Raw genomic sequence first — 20,578 nt, 5'->3', positions numbered from 1 at the left:
TTACAGAGGTGCCTCTGCGCCCCTGGCAAAAAAAGTGTTTTGCGACCGCTTACTTCGCCTAATGGACAGGCTGCCCCAGGGTCCAAAAGAAACGTTCCCCTCCCAGCCTGTCACCTTCCTTTTGGAAAATGACATTCATAACCTTTTGGGAAAAAAACACCCTTTGGAGATCATTTGAATGCCAGGGACATTCCCAACAACCAAAGGAAGAACAAGGAGGCGACAGGGCAGGGTTCCCAGTCCCTCAAACTGTTGGAGGGCCAGATTATAATTTGGAAACATCGTGAATGAATTCCTATGCACACTGCACATATCTTCTTTGTCGTGCAAAAAACCACTTAATACAATAACTAAAATGAAGAACAATTTTAACAAATAGAAACTTATTAGTATTTCAATAGGAAGTGTGGGCCTGCTTTTGGCTGATGAGATAGGATTGTTGTTGTTGCTGTGTGCTTTCAAGTCGTTTCAGACTTAGGTTGACCCTGAGCGAGAGCCGGGTAAATGAGTATGCAGTCCCCGGGCATTCGTTTGAGGGCCCCCTACAATAGGGCCTCTGTGAGGAGAATATGGGGCAATGCTGACAGGGGATCAGGAAAAGGGAGAACTACTCAGCTTCGTGATGGTTCATAGCAGGAGATACGTTCGGACAGGTAATCTGGGCCAGAACCATTCAGGACTTTCAAGGTTTAAACCAGCACTTTGAATTGTGCCTGGAAGCTAATTGGCAGCCAGTGGAGCTAGCCAGACTACTAACGGGAGTGGGGTACAGGGAGCATACTACTCCTCTGTTGGAGCATACTACTCCTCTGTTGCGCCAGCTCCACTGGATGCCAGTCAGCTTCTGAGCACAATTCAAAGTGCTGGTCTTAACCTATAAAGCCCTAAACGACTCCGGCCCAATTTACCTGTCCAAACGTATCCTCCCCTATGAACCATCAAGATTGCTAAGATCGTCTGGAGGGGCCCTGCTCTCAATCCAGAGGAGGGCGACTAAAATGATCAAGGGTCTGGAGAACAAGCCCTATGAGGAGCGGCTTAAGGAGCATGTTTAGCCTGAAGAAGAGAAGGCTGAGAGGAGATATGATAGCCATGTATAAATATGTGAGAGGAAGCCATAGGGAGGAGGGAGCAAGTTTGTTTTCTGCTTCCATGGAGATTAGGGCAAGGAACAGTGGCTTCAAACTACAAGAAAGGAGATTCTATCTGAACATGAGGAAGAACTTCCTGAGAGCCGTTCAGCAGTGGAACTCTCTGCCCCGGAGTGTGGTGGAGGCTCCTTCTTTGGAAGCTTTTAAACAGAGGCTGGATGGCCATCTGTCAGGGGTGATTTGAATGCAATATTCCTGCTTCTTGGCAGGGGGTTGGACTGGATGGCCCATGAGGTCTCATCCAACTCTTTGATTCTATGATTCTATGATCCCACCGGTCTCACAGGCGCGGCTGGTGGGGACGAGAGACAGGGCCTTCTCGGTGGTGGCCCCTCGACTCTGGAACTCCCTTCCACTGGAGATCAGAACTGCCCCTTCTATCTTAACATTCGGGAAACAGGTGAAAACTTGGCTTTGGGGATTGGCATTTGACGAATGAACCATGATCCTGTGATATGGATGGATAACGACGAATAATGATTTTGATGACGACTGACCACTGTAATCATATGATTGTATTTTGCTGTTTTAGTGTGATTTAGAATATGATGTTTTAATGACTGTCTGTAATATTGATGTTGGAAACCGGCCTGAGTCCCTCGAACGGAGGTGAGAAGACCGGTATACAAAACTGCTAAATAAATAAATAGATAAATAAAGGCAGCCCCACATAGAGAGCATTGCAGTAGTCTCTTTGAGATGTAACCAGAGCATGGACCACGGTGGCCAAGTCAGACTTCCCAAGGAACGGGCGCAGCTGGCGCAAAAGCTCTCCTGGCTACCGCCGAGACCTAGGGTTCCAGCTCAGCGATGAGTCCAGGATCACTCCCAAACTGCGAACCTGTGTCTTCAGGAGGAGTGTAACCCTATCCCCTGTTCAGCCTTTCAACTGACCAGGAGTACCTCTGTCTTGTCTGGATTAAGTTTCAGTCTGTTTGCCCTCATCCGGGCCGACACAGCAGCCAAGCACCGGTTCAGGACCTGCAGAAGAAACAATAGAACAGACGACACAGGCCTGGAAAATCAACATGGAGTTCGCGCAATGCATGATATGGGTCGGACTTGGCAGACGAAGCGAGGAAGCAGTAAGGCATAGCCAGGCCTGTAGCGAGGGGGTGGTTTTAGGGGTTCAACCCCCCCCCCCCCGAAATGTTTCAGATTTTTTTTAAAAAACCTGGTTTACTCATGAATTTTAACTGGTTAACCAAATCCCCATGCTAAGTCTATGAGATGCAAAAAATTAAGAGTCCCTCCAGAACTGCAAGCACTATCTCAGGCAAATATTGACAATTTATTCACACTGTCATTACTTGCAGCAATAGCTGATTTATTTATTTATTTATTTATTTATTTATTTCGAGGTTTTATATACCGACCCTCTCACCTTCACCTGATGTAGTGAAGCAACCGAGTTGGGAGTGTGCATGTTGAATGCTCTCATTAAGGAGGCCAGACTTGGTGGAGGTGTTTGACAGGGACGGAGCTGCATGCTATTGAAGGCTGCTCTGCCCTCTGCTGTGCTCTTTGCTTCAGCGTGAGCTAGGAGGCAGGTTTCAACCCTCCCCCCCCCCGGCCGAAAATTTCAACACCCCCCCCCCCCCCGAAAATTTCAACCCCTCCCGAAATTTTTTTCTGGCTACGGCCCTGGGCATAGCCGAATAACAATGGACAATGAGATGTGCAGCAAGCGTGTAAGGAGTGTGCAGGAGGTACCTCATAAGTCATATGGCCTGGAATGTGGATGTCTTGAACCCTCAAGAACAGGACAGCATGTTCATTAAGAAAGCTTGATTTTGGCCTATAAAGGCAGAGGACCCCAAGATTATGCACGCTTCCTGATTCGCAGCAACAGGAACGTCCACACCTTCTCGGAAGCAAACTGATCATCTTCGTCCGGAGAAGGCCTGTGTGTGTATGTGTGAATGTTTGGAATGTCTGCACAAGAGTTCTCTCTTGATGTGAATCCCACTGGAGCATTGCAGCACACCAACATGCCTGACCTACAAGAAGCACTGCTTGAATATCAAGCAAAAAGTAGGTGCTAGAAATAACATCTTATGAAAGCTGACTGGCAGAACCTAGGGATCACAACCAGACACAGTGAAGACATCTGCCCTTGCGCTTAGCTACTCTGCTGCTGAATACGTATGCCCAGTGTGGAATACATCTCACCACGTTAAAACAGTGGATGTGGCTCTTAATGAGACATGCTGCATTATCACAGGATGTTATAATACTGTTATACTGTTTAGTTGGTATTTCAGTACCTGACATCTGCTGGGAAGTAGCAACCAATAATGAAAGGACCAAGGCAGGGACACCACCGGCCCATCCTCTGTTTGGATATCAGCCAGTACACCAATGCCTTAAATCAAGAAATAGTTTTCTAAGATCTACAGAGATACTCACAGGAACACCTCAGTAAGCAAGAGTCCAAAAGTGGCAGGCGAAAACCCAGAACCTCAGTTAGTTGCTGAGACTGGGTAGGAAACTCCCTCCTGGGCACACAGAAGACTGGGTGACTTGGTAAGAAATGGGACTATAAAGTGGAGTCCACAACATGCGAGTGTGGAGAAGAGCAAACCACAGACCACCTGTTACAATGCAGCCTGAGCCCTGCCACATGCACAATGGAGGACTTTCTCACAGCGACACCAGAGGCTCTCCAAGTGACCAGCCACTGGTCAAAGGATATTTAATATAATACCAAGTTTTTAAACTTTATGCTTTCTAAATACATTACAACTGTACCCATGGTTCGCTTCTGATACGATAAAGACATTATGCAAGGCAATGGTTGACAACAACAACAACAACAACAACAACAACTTTATTTCTATCCCGCCACAATCTCCCAAAAAGTTACTAGGAGCGGCTAACAAAACAACACCTAATAGTGCTATAAAACCCCATAAAATACATCAACATTTGTTACAATAACATTATAATTTGCATAAGACAACGTTTACAACTCAATTTAATTAAAAAATACTTAATAAAAATGCAGCGATAGCTTACTATGATGAACCTCCCAGCCACAAAGCAAGTTAACAGCATTGTTAATCTGCCAGCATCAGTTTGAGTTGTTTGAATAACCGGTTCTCTTTGATCTATTAGATAAACAGAGATTTTGCCAGGGCATAAAAACCACAGAGCTTCAGAAGTGTTTTTCAGTGCCCACATACATACATACATACATACACACACACTCGGGGGGGGGGGGGTGAGGGTGGTGCTCATCTCCATTTCTAATCTGAAGAGCTGGCGTTGTTTGTAGACACCTCCAAGGTCACGTGGCCAGCATGGCTGCTTGGAGCGCTCTTACCTTCTCACCAGAACCTATTGATTTACTCACATTTGCATGTTATTGAACTGCTAGGTTGGCAGAAGCTGGGGCTAATAGCGGGAGCTCATCCCACTCCCCGGATTCGAACTGCTGACCTTTCGGTCAGCAAGTTCAGCATCTCAACGGTTTAACCCACAGCGCCAGCGGGGATTTTATGGGGTTATACTCTCCCATAAAACAAATTCTTTTGTATCATGCACTCAAGTGACAAAAATGACCTCACCTCTGAGGATGCTTGCCATAGATGCAGGCGAAACGTCAGGAGAAATGCCTCTAGAACATGGCCATATAGCCCGAAAAAACCCACAAGAACTGAGTGATTCCAGCCATGAAAGCCTTCGACAATACATCAGACTTAGATTTTTAAAAAATCACATATTTGGTTTACTCACAACTTTCATGTGTACAGTATACACAGGTACAAAACGTATCAGTTCAGTTTCAGATACGTTTGAGATAATTTTCTGTGCCATCCGGCCAGGGCATCTTTTAGAGCAGTGTTTCTCAATCTGGGGGTCAGGACCCCTGGGAGGGGGGGGTCTCAAGGGGGCGTTCAGAGGGGTCACAAAAGACCATCAGAAAGAGGTCTTCGCAGATGACACCCAATTCCACTACTCTTTTCCATCAGATTCCAAGGAAGCCCCGAGGATACTGGACCAGTGCCTGGCTGCTGTGACGACCTGGATGAGGAAGAACATGCTGAGGATCAATCCTGACAAAACAGAGGTCCTCCAGGTCAGTCGCTCAGCTGACTGGGGTATTGGGTGGCAACCTGTGCTGGATGGGGTTGCACTCCCCCTGAAATCACAGGTCCGCAGTTTGGGGGTCCTCCTGGACTCAGCGCTGATGCTTGATGCGCAGTGTCGGCGGTGGCCAGGAGGGCCTTCGCACAATTAAAACTTGTCCGCCGACTGCGACCTTACCTTGTGAAGTCTTACTTGACCATGGTGGTCCATGCCTTAGTTACGTCTAGACTGGACTACTGTAATGCACTCTACGTGGGGCTACCCTTGAAGACGGCCTGGAAACTACAACTTGTCCAACGTTCAGCAGCCAGATTAATAACTGGGGCGACTTACAGGTAGCGGTCAACCCCCCTGTTTAAGGAGCTCCACTGGCTGCCGTTTATTTTCCGATCCCAATTCAAGGTGCAGGTTATCACCTATAAAGCCCTAAACGGTTTGGGACCTGCCTACCTTCATGACCGTATCTCCCTCCATGAACCAACTCGGCCCCTCCATTCTTCTGGGGAGGCCCTTCTTTCGCCCCTGCCAATTTCACAAGTTCGTCTGGTAAGTACGAGGGAGAGAGCTTTTTCCTCTGTTGCTCCCCGACTCTGGAACTCACCACCTGGAGAAATTAGGAAAGCCCCTACCCTAGAAACCTTTAAAAAGAACCTTAAAACTTGGCTCTTCCGCTGCACCTTTGATGAGTAGGTATACAATCTCATACTATTGCTTAGCCTCAACATATATGCCCCCCCCCCCTTCGTGGGAAAGCCTGATTCCACAACCCTCACTATAATGAGTCCTCCTCCGCAAATAATCTGTCTCTCTTTTATCTTGCCCGAGTTTTTAATTAGTTTTAATCAGTTTTTCTTTTAATCATTAGCCCGCCCATTAGTATCATAGAATCAAAGAGTTGGAAGAGACCTCATGGGCCATCCAGTCTAACCCCCTGCCAAGAAGCAGGAATATTGCATTCAAATCACCCCTGACAGATAGCCATCTGTTTAAAAGCTTCCAAAGAAGGAGCCTCCACCACACTCCGGGGCAGAGAGTTCTACTGCTGAACGGCTCTCACAGTCATGTTCAGATGGAATCTCCTTTCTTGTAGTTTGAAGCCATTGTCATTGTGATTGTGCCTATTGAAATTTTATATTGCTATGTATTCACATGTTTTAGGTAATTATGTTGTTGTTGTTTATTGTTTGCATTTTCGGTTTGTGTTTTCGGTTTTACTTTATTGTAAATTGTTGTTTGGGCTTGGCCTCATGTAAGCCGCAGTGAGTCCCCATTGGGGAGATGGTGGCAAGGTATAAAGAAAGATTATTATTATTATTATTATTATTATTATTATTATTATTATTATTTTCTGGTGGTCTTAGGAACTCCTTTGGCAGAGAAGGCTGCAGATCATTCCACTTGTCCTTCTCTTCCTTTTTGGAAACAGATCGCAAATCTTCCCACCAAAAGTCCTCCTCCTGCTGTGATTGGTCAGCCTCTCAGCGAAGGGAGGGCTGTTTCTGAGACTCCAAGCAGGGGAAGGAGAGCAGGCGTGCTTGGCGCATGGCAGTGTGGTGCATGAGGAAGAGCATGCAAGGCTGGAGGGAGGCTCGCAAGTCCCTTCAAAGTAGGGGGAAAGCGCTGGTGTGACATGGGACTGAGAGTAGCCCAGCAGCATCAGGAGGAGCAGCAGCAGCTTAGGTAACTTGCAACACTACTAGAAAAAAGTCAGTCTTTCCTTTTGTTTTTTATTAATGCTCCCATTAGAAAATGCATAAGAACTGCAACTCCCGAAATCGTGGGTCAATCCTCCCCAAATCCCACTAGTATTCACAGTTGGCCATGTTGGGTTTGTGTGCCAAGTTTGGTCCAGATCGATCATTGTTTGAGACCACAGTGCTCTCTGGATGTAGGTGAACTACAACTCCCAAACTCAAGATTAATGCCCACCAAAACCCTTCCAGTATTTTCTGTTGGCCATGGGAGTGCTGTGTGCCAAGTTTGGTTCAGTTCCATTGTTGGTGGAGTTCAGAATGCTCTTTGATTGCAGGTGAACTATAAATCCCAGCAACGACAACTCCCACATGACAAAATCAACCCCCCTAAACCCTACCAGTAATCAAATTGGGCATATTGGGTATTTGTGCCAAATTTGGTCTAGTGAAGGAAAATACATCTTGCACATTACGATTCATAACAACAGCAAAACTACAGTTATGAAGTAGCAACGAAAATAATGTTATGGTTGGGGGTGACCTCATGGACCAGCCGACGCCAGAGCTCCCTGTTGGCCGTCACCACCCCCAGCTCCTTCAAGGTCAATCCAGTCACTTCAAGGATGCCATCCATCCATCTTGCCCTTTGTCGGCCCCTCTTCCTTTTTCCTTCCATTTTTCCCCAGCTTTTCTCTAAGCTTTCCTGTCTCCTCGTGATGTGGCCATATTATATTACAATATTATTATTATATTATATTATACTATAATAATATTATTGCTACCGGCTGTGGAGGAGAGCAAACCACAGACCACCACAGACCACGTGTTACAATGCAACCTGAGCCCTGCCACATACACAATGGAGGACCTTCTTATAGCAACACCAGAGGCACTCCAAGTGGCCAGCTACTGGTCAAAGGACATTTAGTATAATGCTGATTTTTAAAACTTTGTTTGTGTTTTTAAATACATTACAATTGTACCCCCGCTTCACTTCTGATATGATGAATAAATAAATACATTATCAGCTGTTAGGAATTGTGGGAGTTTAAGTCCAAACCACCTGGAGAGAGGGCCAAAGTTGGCCCAGGCCTGCCCTATGGGGTGACCTTACAAAACTACAACTCCCAGGTTTACAGCGCATGGGATCCCTGCTTTCCCAAAAGCATTGATTAAATTGTTGTTATTATTAATCAGTTATTATTATTATTATTACATTGAGTATTAATCATTAATAAAAATAATTTATTAATCATTAATCATTATTATTCTTACATTTACTAATAATAATTATCATTATTAGAGTTTATTAAATTATTATTAATAATTTATTAATATTATTTGTGTATTTATTATCATGTATTATTATTATACATTTATTATTATTATTATTATTATTATTATTATTATTATTTGAGACACAACAGGATGAATCCACAGCAGACACTCTGCTGGCTGTTGTATTGGATCACACGTCGGACACTTCCCAAGTGTCTAGGACTGTATGATGTATCGGCGAATAATGGATGCAGATCCCAGTAAGGTGGCCTTTTGTAGCTGGCAGATGGTAATCTTGTCAGCGCTGATTGTGTTTAAGTGCAGGCCAAGGTCTTTAGGCACTGCACCCAGTGTGCTGATCACCACTGGGACCACCTTGACTGGTTTGTGCCAGAGTCTTTGCAGTTCGATCTTTAAATCCTCGTATCGTGTCAGTTTTTCCAGTTGTTTATTTCCATTATTATTATTATTATTATTGGCTTTCATGACTGGAATATCACTGGGGTGTTGGGTGTTCTAGCAGCATTTTCTCCTGACATTCCACCTGGATCTGTGGCTACTGCCATCTTCAGAGGATTATTATTATTACTAATGTTTTTTATTATTTATTGCATTATGTAACATGGTTTTTGTTCCTGGGTTATCAGTGTCATTTCCTAATTGGTTCTATCATCAAAACACGAACAAAGTGTATTAAACTGCAAAAACTTTGCTTAGGCAGAAGGGACATCATAGAAGTATGTGTATATATCTATGTATCGAAACAAAAGGGAATCTTTTAATGATCAGCGCTCTTTTATTGACGACCCTTCAGCTTTCAAAAAGCACCCCGAAATCTAACTCTTTCACCCCCAAAACTAATAGATTGATTTATTTGTGTGTTTCTAAACACAAAGTAAGTGCCTTAAGCAATGCAAATGGTCCTTCTCTGGAGTTGCCATTGCAATGAATTGGGGAATCCAAGCGCCGGTTCGCTTTTCCTCGTCCCGACTCTTCGCCCTTTCCTCACATCGTGGTCAGTTTCTCATCGGTCACTTTGGCCTCTGAAGACGGTCCCTCTTCGGCTACATCCAGCGCAAGGTTGTCATACATGTTGCTTGTAGTTTGCCTGTTGGGAGGAAAAGCCAGAGGGAGAAACCGAACAAACAATATCCACAGCTGTATTTTTCAAAATTTCCTTTATTGTCGTCCCACCTTTCTCCCAGTTGTCCCCACAAAACTGATATTGAAGTCAAACATGACCCCCACCCCCCATCCCCATAAAAGATAGTAACTTATAGTTTTGCTAAGGACAAGGACACCAGACTGGATAATAAGAGTTAAGCCTTGGTCAATTTGCCAAGACACTAACAACAACAAGGACCCTTCCCATGTTAGATAGATTTAATCAAGGTTTTATGCCCTAGGTTTCATATATAGCAGAAGGTAGCACATTTATTACTGAGAAACCATCTCCCTTTACACTTATGTGCTCTCTTGAACTTCTATGGGACTCTGGGGGGAGGGATAAGTGGGTATATTTTCTGTATCGTGATTTCTATACTTTCATATTTTCTCCCTGTGTATCTGACCTTTTCCTGACCCTTTTGCCCAATTCCCCTTTATTGAAAAATGTATAAAAATACAAGGCAGCCACCCCTCATGACCCTGGAAAGAAGGAAATCTCCAGTTGAAAAGACCCTTATCAAAAGACACTTTTTGCATGGACAATAACAAAGGATCGTGACCTCTGGCTTCGGAGTTGGCCCCCCAGAGGAAGCGGTCGCTTGGCCTTTATGATCGTACCTCAATAGGACAAAGGAAGTCTTTGGAAAGCCACACTTTGCCCTAATCTGTTACTGATTCAACCACCGCCAAGATTCCCTCATTGTTTCTGTATCTCAGCACTGGAAAAATCCGGATTATGGCAGGTTTGCCAGACAATCAACGTTTATTGCAGCCACTCAATCACAATAGGAATGGCTGGCTCGCAGGCCCCAGGACTCACTGGCCGCATGGACATTTCCTACCTCCATAATCCTCTCAAGAATCCATTGTTTCCCTCTCGTCCCGCCTCCCTCTCTCCTGATTTGTCAGGATGCCGAGGTGGCAGAAGCCCAGCGATTGGCCCAGGCGCTCAGGAGGTGGCCAAGCCTCCTCCCAGCTGTAGAGTGCCAGCCAATCATCGTCGAGCCGGCAGAGGGACGGGGAATGGGAGATTCAAACCTGGCAAACCTATTTTACGTATAAAAAGGCCTTTATTTTTGTACACTGTATGCTTAGCTTGGCGAAATATTGCTGCTTTGCATCCTTTTCAGCTGAATCGCAATAAAACCATCTCGGTGGCGCTTCCTTCAACTTTGGTGAGATTTCTTTTGGGAACTTAGGAAAAACCTTTTAAATTGGACTTCTCTTTGCTCCCCATTGTAGCGAGCCCTCTTTGGTGGGTCCGCAGGGTCTCTCCTTCAGGGCCAGACCCTTTTAAATTCCTCCATGATTTCAATATGTTACTGTGAGAGGCCGGCTATCCCCTATCTAAAATACTCGGGACTTGAAGGGTTTTATATATATTTGTTTGCATTGCTGTGAGGCTTTGGAGCTGTATGGCCATGTTCCAGTAACATTCTTTCCTGACGTTTCGCCTGCATCTAATAATAATAATAATAATAATAATGAAAAAGTTACAGAAAATGAACATGTCAAACTACTCTGGGACTTCCAAATTCAGACAGACAGAGTTCTGGAGCACAATACTCTTGACCTCACGAAATGTGAGAGTTTAATAATAATAATAATAATAATAATAATAATAATAATAATATAGGCTCTGCAAGGAAGCAGATAAAACAATAGATCACATCCTCAGCTGTTGCAAGAAGATCACGCAGACAGACTACAAGCAGAGGCATAACACCGTTGCTCAGATGATTAATTGGAACTTGTGCCACAAACACCACCTGCCTGCGACAAAGAACTGGTGGGATCACAAGCCGGGAAAAGTTACAGAGAATGAACATGTCAAACTATTCTGGGACTTCTGAATTCAGACAGAGAGAGTTTTGGAGCACAATACTCTTGACCTCACAATCGTGCTAAAAGACCAAGTATGGATCATCTATGTTGCAATCCCAGGTGACAGCAGGATTGAAGAGAAACAACTGGAAAAGCTGACGCGATATGACACCGCCAGGACACCGACCTTGGAGGACTATGAGGGATCACCTAAGTAAGTAAGTAAGTAAGTAAGTAAGTGAGCTACCCCAAGTCTCTTCAGGGAGATGGTGGCGGGATATAAAAATTAAGTTGTTATTAGTATTATTATTGTTATTATTATTTGAAACACAACAAGGTGAGTCTACAGCAAACAAGATCACTCTGCTGGCTATTGTATTGAATCACACGTCGGACACTTCCCAAGAGTCTAGGACGGTGTAATATATCAGCGGATAATGCGTGCAGATCCAATTAGGGTGGCTTTTTGCAGCTGGCAGATTGTAATTTTGTCAGCGCTGATTGTGTTTAAGTGCAGGCCAAGGTTTTTAGTCACAGATACACACACACTCCATACTCCACTTGCTTCACTACTTCTATTCAGAGACCCTCACTGACTGACTTTGAAGTTTCATGACTCCTCAGTGCTATTCAAGCTTGCTAGGTGCAACAGTCACACTTTGCTTCAAACAGACAAGGGTTCTTTCTCCCACCCTGGACCTTATTCAACAGATATATTTGTGTGTGTGTGTGTGTGTGTGTGTGTATACAGGGGCGGCTCAACCCATTACACAAAGTAAGTATTTGCAATATAGTTGATTTTGCCCAGGGGCGCTCTTGAGGCGCTCTTGGGGAAAAATAGACCATGACATATGCAAGTTGTAGTTACTGGGATGTAACTTCCGGCTTGTGATCCCACCAGTTCTTTGTTGCAGGCAGATGCTATTTGTGGCACAGGTTCCAATTATATTATTATTATTATTATTATTATTATTATTATTATTATTATTAGATGCAGGCGAAACATCAGGAGAGAATGCTACTGGAACATGGCCATACAACCTGAAAAATTCACAGCAACCCAGTGATTCTGGACAGTAAAGCATTCAAAAACATATATACGTTTGGATTGTGGTAAAACAATATTTTCATAGAGGTATCCTCTGCAAGTTATTAGCATTCTCTGGCAAAATGACAACTCTCCGGATGCCATACCATTGAGACACAGTAATTAACGTTTATTTATTTTGCAGTGTAGATGGGGTGAAAATAATAGGAGGAAATGACTTTGTTGGATGGCCGGCATCTCTAAGAGCAGCCAATGGAACGAATTATTATTATTGTTACTATTATTATTATTATTATATTTATTTATACCCCGCTTTATCTCTCCCAAAGCAGACTGAGACGTATTCTTACCTGAGTTCAACATCTGCATACACTCTCGTTTCTGTTTCATCTTTCCTGAAAAGCAAGCAATATGTTCACAAATGCATTACAGCGAGATTTGGGTTTGGGACCCCAATCTGTGCACGCTGAAGTCTCGTTATACACAATTTTGATAGTAAACTAGTGGCATAAATCGAGCGTTGAAGTCCCCAAAATAGTGTTGTTGTGAGGTCCTTTGGAGTGAGTGGGGTTGTTATGGCCTATCACCTTGAGATTTGCCCAAAGTTGACCAATAGGGACAAAGGAAAGAGACTCACGTCTTGTTGGCGAAGAAGATCCGGTTGATGAGTGATGCCACGAAGATCACCCCAAGGAAACCCACAACGGCCGCCAGCCCCACAAGCCAGGGCTGAAGGGAGTTTGAGCCATCGGTGGTTCCGGTGACCTCTGGTGAAGATGAAAGCACAAGAAAGTGGGACTATCCTTATATTGTTTGAGTCATGCTCGGGCTGTATGGCCATGTTCCAGCAGCATTCTCTCCTAACGTTCCGCCTACATCTGTGGCTGGCATCTTCAGAAGACCTGTTGGCATTGAGGCAAGTGGAGTGTATATATCCCTGTGGAATAATGTCCAGGCTGGGAGAAAGAACCCTTGCCTAAAGCAAGTGTGAATGTTACAATGAGCAACCTTGAATAGCATTGAGTAGCCTCACAGATGCAAAGTCAATCAGTGAGGGTCTCTGCATAGAGGTAGCGAAGCAAGTGGAGTGTATATATCACTGTGGAATAATGTCCAGGCTGGGAGAAAGAACCCTTGTCTGAAGCAAGTGTGGATGTTACAATGAGCAACCTTGAATAGCATTGAGTAGCCTTGCAGATGCAAAGTCAATCAGTGAGGGTTTCTGCATAGAGGCAGTGAAGCAAGTGGAGTGTATATATCCCTGTGGAATAATGTTCAGCGTGGAAGAAAGAACCCTTGTCTTAAGCAAGTGTGGATGTTAAAATGAGCAACCTTGAATAGCATTGAGTAGCCTTGCAGATGCAAAGTCAATCAGTGAGGGTCTCTGCATAGAGGTAGTGAAGCAAGGGGAGTGTATATATCTGAGGTGGGAGAAAGAATCCTTGACTAGGTTGTTGTAGATTTTTTGGGCTGTATGGCCATGTTCTAGAAGCATACTCTCCTGACATTTCACCTGCATCTGTGGCAAGCAGATTGCAGGCGAAACGTCAGGAGAGAATGCTTCTAGAACATGGCCATACAGCCCGAAAAACCTACAACAACCCAGTGATTCTGGCCATGAAAGTCTTCGACAATAGATTGAATCCTTTTCTGTTTGAAGCAAGTGTGGATGTTGCTGTTGGAAATAGCAATCTTCTCAGGCCTCCACTAGTTATTTGTCATGTGTATGTGTCTGTGTGCGTGCGTGTGTTGTAATTGCTACTGTATTGTAATTGCTACTGTATGTGTGTATTGGTTTGCTTACAGATTTGTTACACTCTCAAAACAGAGAGATGCTTTGGACTATGGACTATTCCAGAGGTTAGCTAGACGAGATAAGGAACTATTTTTAAACAAGCAATGCATGGAAGTGGAAGAAGACAACAGAATAGGAAGGACAAGAGATCTCTTCCAGAAAATTAGAAACATTGGAGGTAAATTTCAGGCAAAAATTGTTATGATAAAAAACAAAGATGGCAGGGACCTAACAGAAGCTGAAGAGATCAAGAGAAGGTGGCGAGACTATACAGAAGATCTGTATAGGAAGGATAATAATATCGAGGATAGTTTTGATGATGTGGTGAGTGAATTAGAACCAGACATCCTGAGGAGTGAGGTTGAATGGGCCTTAAGAAGCATTGCTAACAACAAGGCAGCAGGAGACGACGGGATCCCAGCTGAACTGGTTAAAATCCTGAAAGATGATGCTGTCAAGGTGATGCATGCCATATGCCAGCAAATATGGAAAACACAAGAATGGCCATCAGACTGGAAAAAATCCACTTATATCCCCATACCAAAAAGGGAAATGCTCAAACTTTTGTACGGTGGCCCTTATTTCTCATGCCAGTAAGGAAATGCTCAATATCCTGGAATGGAAGACTCCAGCAAGTCATGGAGCGAGAGTTGCCAGATGTTCAAGCTGGGTTCAGAAAAGGCAGAGGAACAAGAGACCAAATATCCGCTGGATAATGGAGAAAGGCATTCCCTGTAGTAACCTACGGATGTGAGAGCTGGACCTTAGGGAAGGCTGAGCGAAGGAAGATCGATGCTTTTGAGCTGTGGTGTTGGAGGAAAGTGCTGAGAGTGCCTTGGACTGCGAGAAGATCCAACCAGTCCATCCTCCAGGAAATAAAGCCCGGCTGCTCACTGGAGGGAAGGATACTAGAGACAAAGTTGAAGTACTTTGGCCACATCATGAGGAGACAGGAAAGCCTAGAGAAGACAATTATGCTGGGGAAAGTGGAAGGCAAAAGGAAGAGGGGCCGACCAAGGGCAAGATGGATGGATGGCATCCTTGAAGTGACTGGACTGACCTTGAGGGAGCTGGGGGTGGTAACGGCCGACAGGGAGCTCTGGCGTGGGCTGGTCCATGAGGTCACGAAAAGTCGGAGACGACTGAACGAATGAACAACAATGGAGAAAGGCAGGGAGTTTCAGAAAAACATGTATTTCTGTTTTATTGACTATTCCAAATTCCTGTGTGGATCATAATAAATTGTGGCAAGTTCTTGGTGGGATGGGCATCCCAAGCCACCTTGTCTCTCTCCTGAGGAATCTGTAGAAGGACCAAGTAGCAACACTAAGAACTGACCACCGAACAACAGACTGGTTCAAGATTGGGAAAGGCGTACGGCAAGGCTGCATACTCTCCCCCAACCTATTCAATTTGTATGCAGAACACATCATGCGACGTGGGGGGCTTGACCAATCCAAGACTGAAGTTAAAATTGCTGGAAGAAACATAAACAACCTTAGATATGCAGATGATACCACTTTGATGGCCGAAAGCGAGGAGGAGCTGAGGAGCCTGATAACCAAGGCAAAAGAAGAAAGTGCAAAAGCTGGGTTGCAGTGAAACTTAAAAAAATAATCCAAGATGATGGCAACCAGACTGATTGACAACTGGGAAATAGAGGGAGAAAACGTGGAGGCAGTGACAGACTTTGTATTTCTAGGTGCAAAGATTACTGCAGATGCAGACGTCAGCCAGGAAATCTGAAGACGTTTCCTTTACACTTTTAATTTACACAGACAAGCGTTCTTTCTCCCACCCGGGACATTATTCAACAGATATATATACACACACACACTCCATACACCACTTGCTTCACTACTTCTATTCAGAGACCCTCACTGATTGACTTTGAAGTTTCATGACTCCTCAATGCTATTCAAGTTTGCTAGTTGCAACAGTCACACTTCCTTCAAGCAGACAAGGGTTCTTTCTCCCACCCTGGACATTATTCAACAGAGATATATATGTGTATGTGTGTGTGTATGTGTATACAGGGGTGGCTCAACCCATTACGCAAAGTAAGCATTTGCAGTATAGTTGATTTTGCCCAGGGGCGCTCTTGAGGCGCTCTTGGGGGAAAATAGACCTTGACATATATGCGAGCTGTCGTTAATGGGATGTATAGCTCACCTACAATCAAAGAGCATTCTGAACTCCACCAATGAGGGAATTGAACCAAATATGGCACACAGAACTCCCGCGACGAACAGAAAATATATATCAGTGATTGGTTTGGGGGGTGGTGTGTGTGTGCCAAAATACTGTTTGCTTACCATTGAAAATTACCTAGGGCCACCTCTTTGTGTATACACACACACACACACACACACACACACACACACACACAGCAACATGTTTGGAGAGAATGCTGCTGGAACAGGGCCATACAGTCCCAAAAAATCACGGCAACCCATACTATTGAAATTGCATTGGCCTTTTTGGCTGCCGCATCACACTGTTGGCTCAGCTTGAGATTAGGGTCTATCGCAGTGGTTCTCAACCTGTGGGTCCCCAGGTGTTTTGGCCTACAACTCCCAGGAATCCCAGCCAGTTTATCAGCTGTTAGGATTTCTGGGAATTGAAGTTCAAAAACATCTGGGGACCCCAGGTTGAGAACCACTGGTCTATCGAGACTCCTAGATGCTTTTCACATGGACTTTCCCTTTCCCAAAGTTTTGACTTGTGGACTGAATGGTCTTTGCACACATTCATGGCATCATTCCTCCCCAGACATCTGTTCCCTTCTAATGTATAGCATTTCCATACCTTGACCGTACGAACCAGGAGCAAAAAGGAGGAACCCCACAAGCAGAATTGTGTGCAAAGCCGACTCCATTATGCTTCTCTGCTCCGCTGCTTTCCTTTGGGCAACAAACGGAGGTGGGTTTCTCTTTTAACGTCATCGTCTTCAACTCTGGACTTGGACTCAAAGGGCAGCAGATAAAATCCTGCCAATCTGGTTCCTTCGAGAGCCTGATATTGAACCGTTTTGCCTTTGTTCCCAGCAACAAAGTTCGTAACCATCTTGGGAAGCGGAGTGTATAAATGAGTCGCCTCGGGGAGATAGGGCGGGTTATACATAAAGTATTTGTGTAATTATAATTATAATAAATGCCACCCACCTAACAGTGCATCTATGCTGTCAAATTAATGCAGAAGTTTAACTGCCATGGCTTAATGCGATGAGATCCTAAGAGTTATCATTTGGTGAGATATCGTCCCTTCTCTGCGTATGAAATTACTGCAATTTGAGAGAGACGGCGGATAGGAAGGGAACTAATTTAAAATGTGCCCCCCAAAAGCTAAATACATGTTGGGGAACTAACAATCATGCGTGTGCACTAAATGATTTGTCTGTATGTCCTGTCTTTGCTCCCTTCTTATCAGTTTTATTATAACCCACCAACCCACCCAATCAATATTTGCATGCTTATCTTCTAGAAAGGTATCTTCATCTATGCTGAGGATCGTGCCATCACCACCCGAACAGGGAGCTTTGAAATGGTTGAACAGAAACTCTCCGAAGCTTTAGATGCTCTTACTGCATATTACAGGGAAAAACAGCGGATTCCTAATCCATCTAAAATGCAGACGTGTGCTTTTCACCTTAAGAACAGACAAGCATCTCGAGCTCTGAGAATGACCTGGGATGGAATCCCGCTGGAGCATTGCAGTACACCAAAATATTTGGGAGTCACTCTGGATCGTGCTCCGACTTACAAGAAGCACTGTTTGACTATCAAGCAAAAAGTAGGTGTTATAAAAAATATCACGAGAAAGCTGACTGGCACAACCTGAGGATCACAACCAGACACAGTGAAGACATCTGCCAATCTGGTTCCTTCGAGAGCATTGCAGCACACCAACATGCCTGACCTACAAGAACCATTGCTTGAATATCAAGCAAAAAGTAGGTGCTAGAAATAACATCTTATGAAAGCTGACTGGCACAACCTGGGGATCACAACCAGACACAGTGAAGACATCTGCCCTTGCACTTTGCTACTCTGCTGCTGAATACGTATGCCCAGTGTCAGGCCCATAGCCAGGATTTTGATTCGGGGGGCGGGGGGAGGGCTGAGTTTGATTCGTGGGGAGCTGAGTCTGAGTGAGAGAGGATCTACCCTAGCAAACCTTTTGTATTGTTACCCCAATACCCCCATGCATATGGGATATATTGAACATGGTGATCAGATCATGATATGAATAAACATAGCAGTTTAAATAATGTACCAGTAAGGCCTTTTTGTGGACCACCCTGAGAATTTCGGGAGGGGGGGCTGAAGCTCCTCAAGCCCCTCCCCCCCCCCTCCCAGCTACATGCTAAAACAGTGGTGAGATGTGTTCCACACTGGACACATCTCACCACTAATGAGACATGCCACATTATCACAGGATGTCTGCGCTCTACACCACTGGAGAAATTATACTGTTTAGCCAGCGTAAACAGTGGGCCTGTTCAATGCATGGTTCTAAATGGTTCTAAAGTACTTACAAAACTAAAGTTCTGGTGGTGGAAATTTCAGAACTCTAACAAAACTCTCAAAACTTCATTATAAATGGCAGTTCCTAATTGTATTGTCGAAGGCTTTCATGGCTGGAATCACTGGGTTGTTGTAGGTTTTTTCGGGCTGTATGGCCATGGTCTAGAGGCATTCTCTCCTGACGTTTCGCCTGCATCTATGGCAAGCATCCTCACAGGTAGTGGGGTCTGTTGGAACTAGGAAAATGGGTTTATATATCTGCGGAGTTCCTAATTGGTTCTGTCATAAAAATTTGCCAATAATGAAATAATAATTTTGAAAGAGTTCTGAAATTTTCACCACCAGAACTTTAGAACCATGCATTGAACAGGCCTATTTATTTATTTCGAACATTTTTACCCCGCCCTTCTCAACCCCTGGGGGGACTCAGGGCGGCTTACAATTGGCAATAATTCAGTGCCGCATCATAAAATACAGAATAACAAATATAACAATTAAACATGAACATTAATAAATAAAGATTAAAACAGTTTTAATCTTTTTGCCCGTCTGGTGGCTGTTTAGCTAGCCATCTACTAATGATTACTCCGCTTAACTTATCCAAATCCTCTTCCATGCCATAGTCAAACATTATCAATTGTCCTTTAACCCGATTGCCCAAAGGCCTGGTCCCACAGCCACGTTTTAACCTTTTTTCTAAAGGTGAGGAGGGATGACGATGACCTAATTTTCCCAGGGAGCAAATTCCACAGGCGGGGGGCCACCACCGAGAAGGCCCTGTCCCTCATCCCTGCCAAGCGTGTTTGAGACAAAGGCGGGGCCGAGAGCAGGGCCTCCCCAGAAGATCGTAAGCTCCGAGGTGGGACGTAGAAGGAGATACACTGGACCAGAGCCGTATAGGGTTTTATAGGCCTAATAAACAGTGTAACAGTTGGGAAGTAGCAGCCTATAATAAAAGGATCAAGGAAGTGACATCTCCGGCCCATCCTCTGTTCGGATATCAGCCAGCAGCAAGTCAAAGTCTTAAATCAAGAAACAGCTTTCTAAGATTTACAAGATACTTGCAGGAATACCTCAGCAGGCATGAGTCCAAAAGTGGCAGACAAAAATCCAGACCCTCAATCCATGGCTGAAACCGGATGAGAAACTCCCTCCTGGGCACACACATGATGCGGTGACTTGGAAGCTGTTGAACACACTACGCTCGGGAACGAGATGAAGAGCCAGCCTTAAGAAATGGGGCCACAAAGTGGAGTCCTCGACATGCGAGTGCAGAGAAGAGCAAACCAGAGACTACTGACTACAATGCGGCCTGAGCCCTGCCACATGCACAAAGGAGGACCTTCTCACAGCAACACCAGAGGCACTCCAAGTGGCCAGCTTCTGGTCAAAGGACATTTTGTATAACTTTGTAGTTTTTCTATACATTATAACGATTTTCTCAATTTGCTTCGGATACGATAAATAAATTCTAGAAAGGTCGTGCTGCAAGTCTCATAGGCAATGAAGTTAGGAAGTTATAAAAGAAGGGTCTCCTCCTTTGTTCCCCAGTTCAGTCCAGTCCAGTTATTGGTTACGTAGTACCATTGTCTATCTTCCTATATGGAGCATGGCCGTGCTTCTTGGGCCTGTGTGGAAGCTGAGGAATCCACCTTTCCTTCTCCATTTCTTTTGGATTATTTCTTTGATATACTGCAACTTTTTCAAAGGAATTACTTTGGCCTCTGGCCTAGCAAACCAGATTTCACATTTCAGATTCACATTTCAGTGTAAACAATAAACGGGTGTCAAAGAAAACCAGATCCTTCTGATAATATGACTTTTATTAGGCACGACAACACCGATATTTCAAGACGTCTTGACTATATTTACAACTGGGTAGCTGTGAGTTTTTTGGGCTATATGGCCATGTTCCAGTAGCATTCTCTCCTGATGTTTCACTCATATCTGTTGCTGATATCTTCCGAAATCTGTTGTCAATGAGGCAAGTAATGTAATGTTCG

The 20,578-nt window shown here is 44.4% G+C and overlaps 1 protein-coding gene across 1 annotated transcript; it reads right to left on the bottom strand.

Moving 5' to 3' along the window:
* Nucleotides 1-8,991: 8,991 nt before the first annotated feature.
* SMIM24 (small integral membrane protein 24) lies at nt 8,992-17,145 on the bottom strand. The gene is made up of 4 exons (XM_060785186.2): nt 16,858-17,145; nt 12,892-13,021; nt 12,605-12,649; nt 8,992-9,323 (listed from the first exon to the last, which is right to left on the bottom strand). The coding sequence occupies exons 1-4, from the start codon at nt 16,925-16,927 to the stop codon at nt 9,221-9,223; spliced, it is 348 nt and encodes a 115-aa protein (XP_060641169.2). The 5' UTR covers nt 16,928-17,145; the 3' UTR covers nt 8,992-9,220.
* Nucleotides 17,146-20,578: the final 3,433 nt, after the last annotated feature.

This window comes from Anolis sagrei, chromosome X (genome assembly GCF_037176765.1).
Source record: "Anolis sagrei isolate rAnoSag1 chromosome X, rAnoSag1.mat, whole genome shotgun sequence".
Lineage (NCBI taxonomy): Eukaryota > Metazoa > Chordata > Lepidosauria > Squamata > Dactyloidae > Anolis > Anolis sagrei.
This window is presented reverse-complemented; position numbering and strand designations above follow the sequence as displayed.

Coding starts and splice junctions, on each gene's coding strand:
- SMIM24 (XM_060785186.2), bottom strand. CDS start 16,927: ATGGAGTCGGCTTTGCACACAATTCTGCTTGTGGGGTTCCTCCTTTTT. Junction 13,022..16,857: donor TCCTGGTTCGTACGGTCAAG/GTATGGAAATGC, acceptor CATCTTCACCAG/AGGTCACCGGAACCACCGAT. Junction 12,650..12,891: donor ATCTTCTTCGCCAACAAGAC/GTGAGTCTCTTT, acceptor CTTGCTTTTCAG/GAAAGATGAAACAGAAACGA.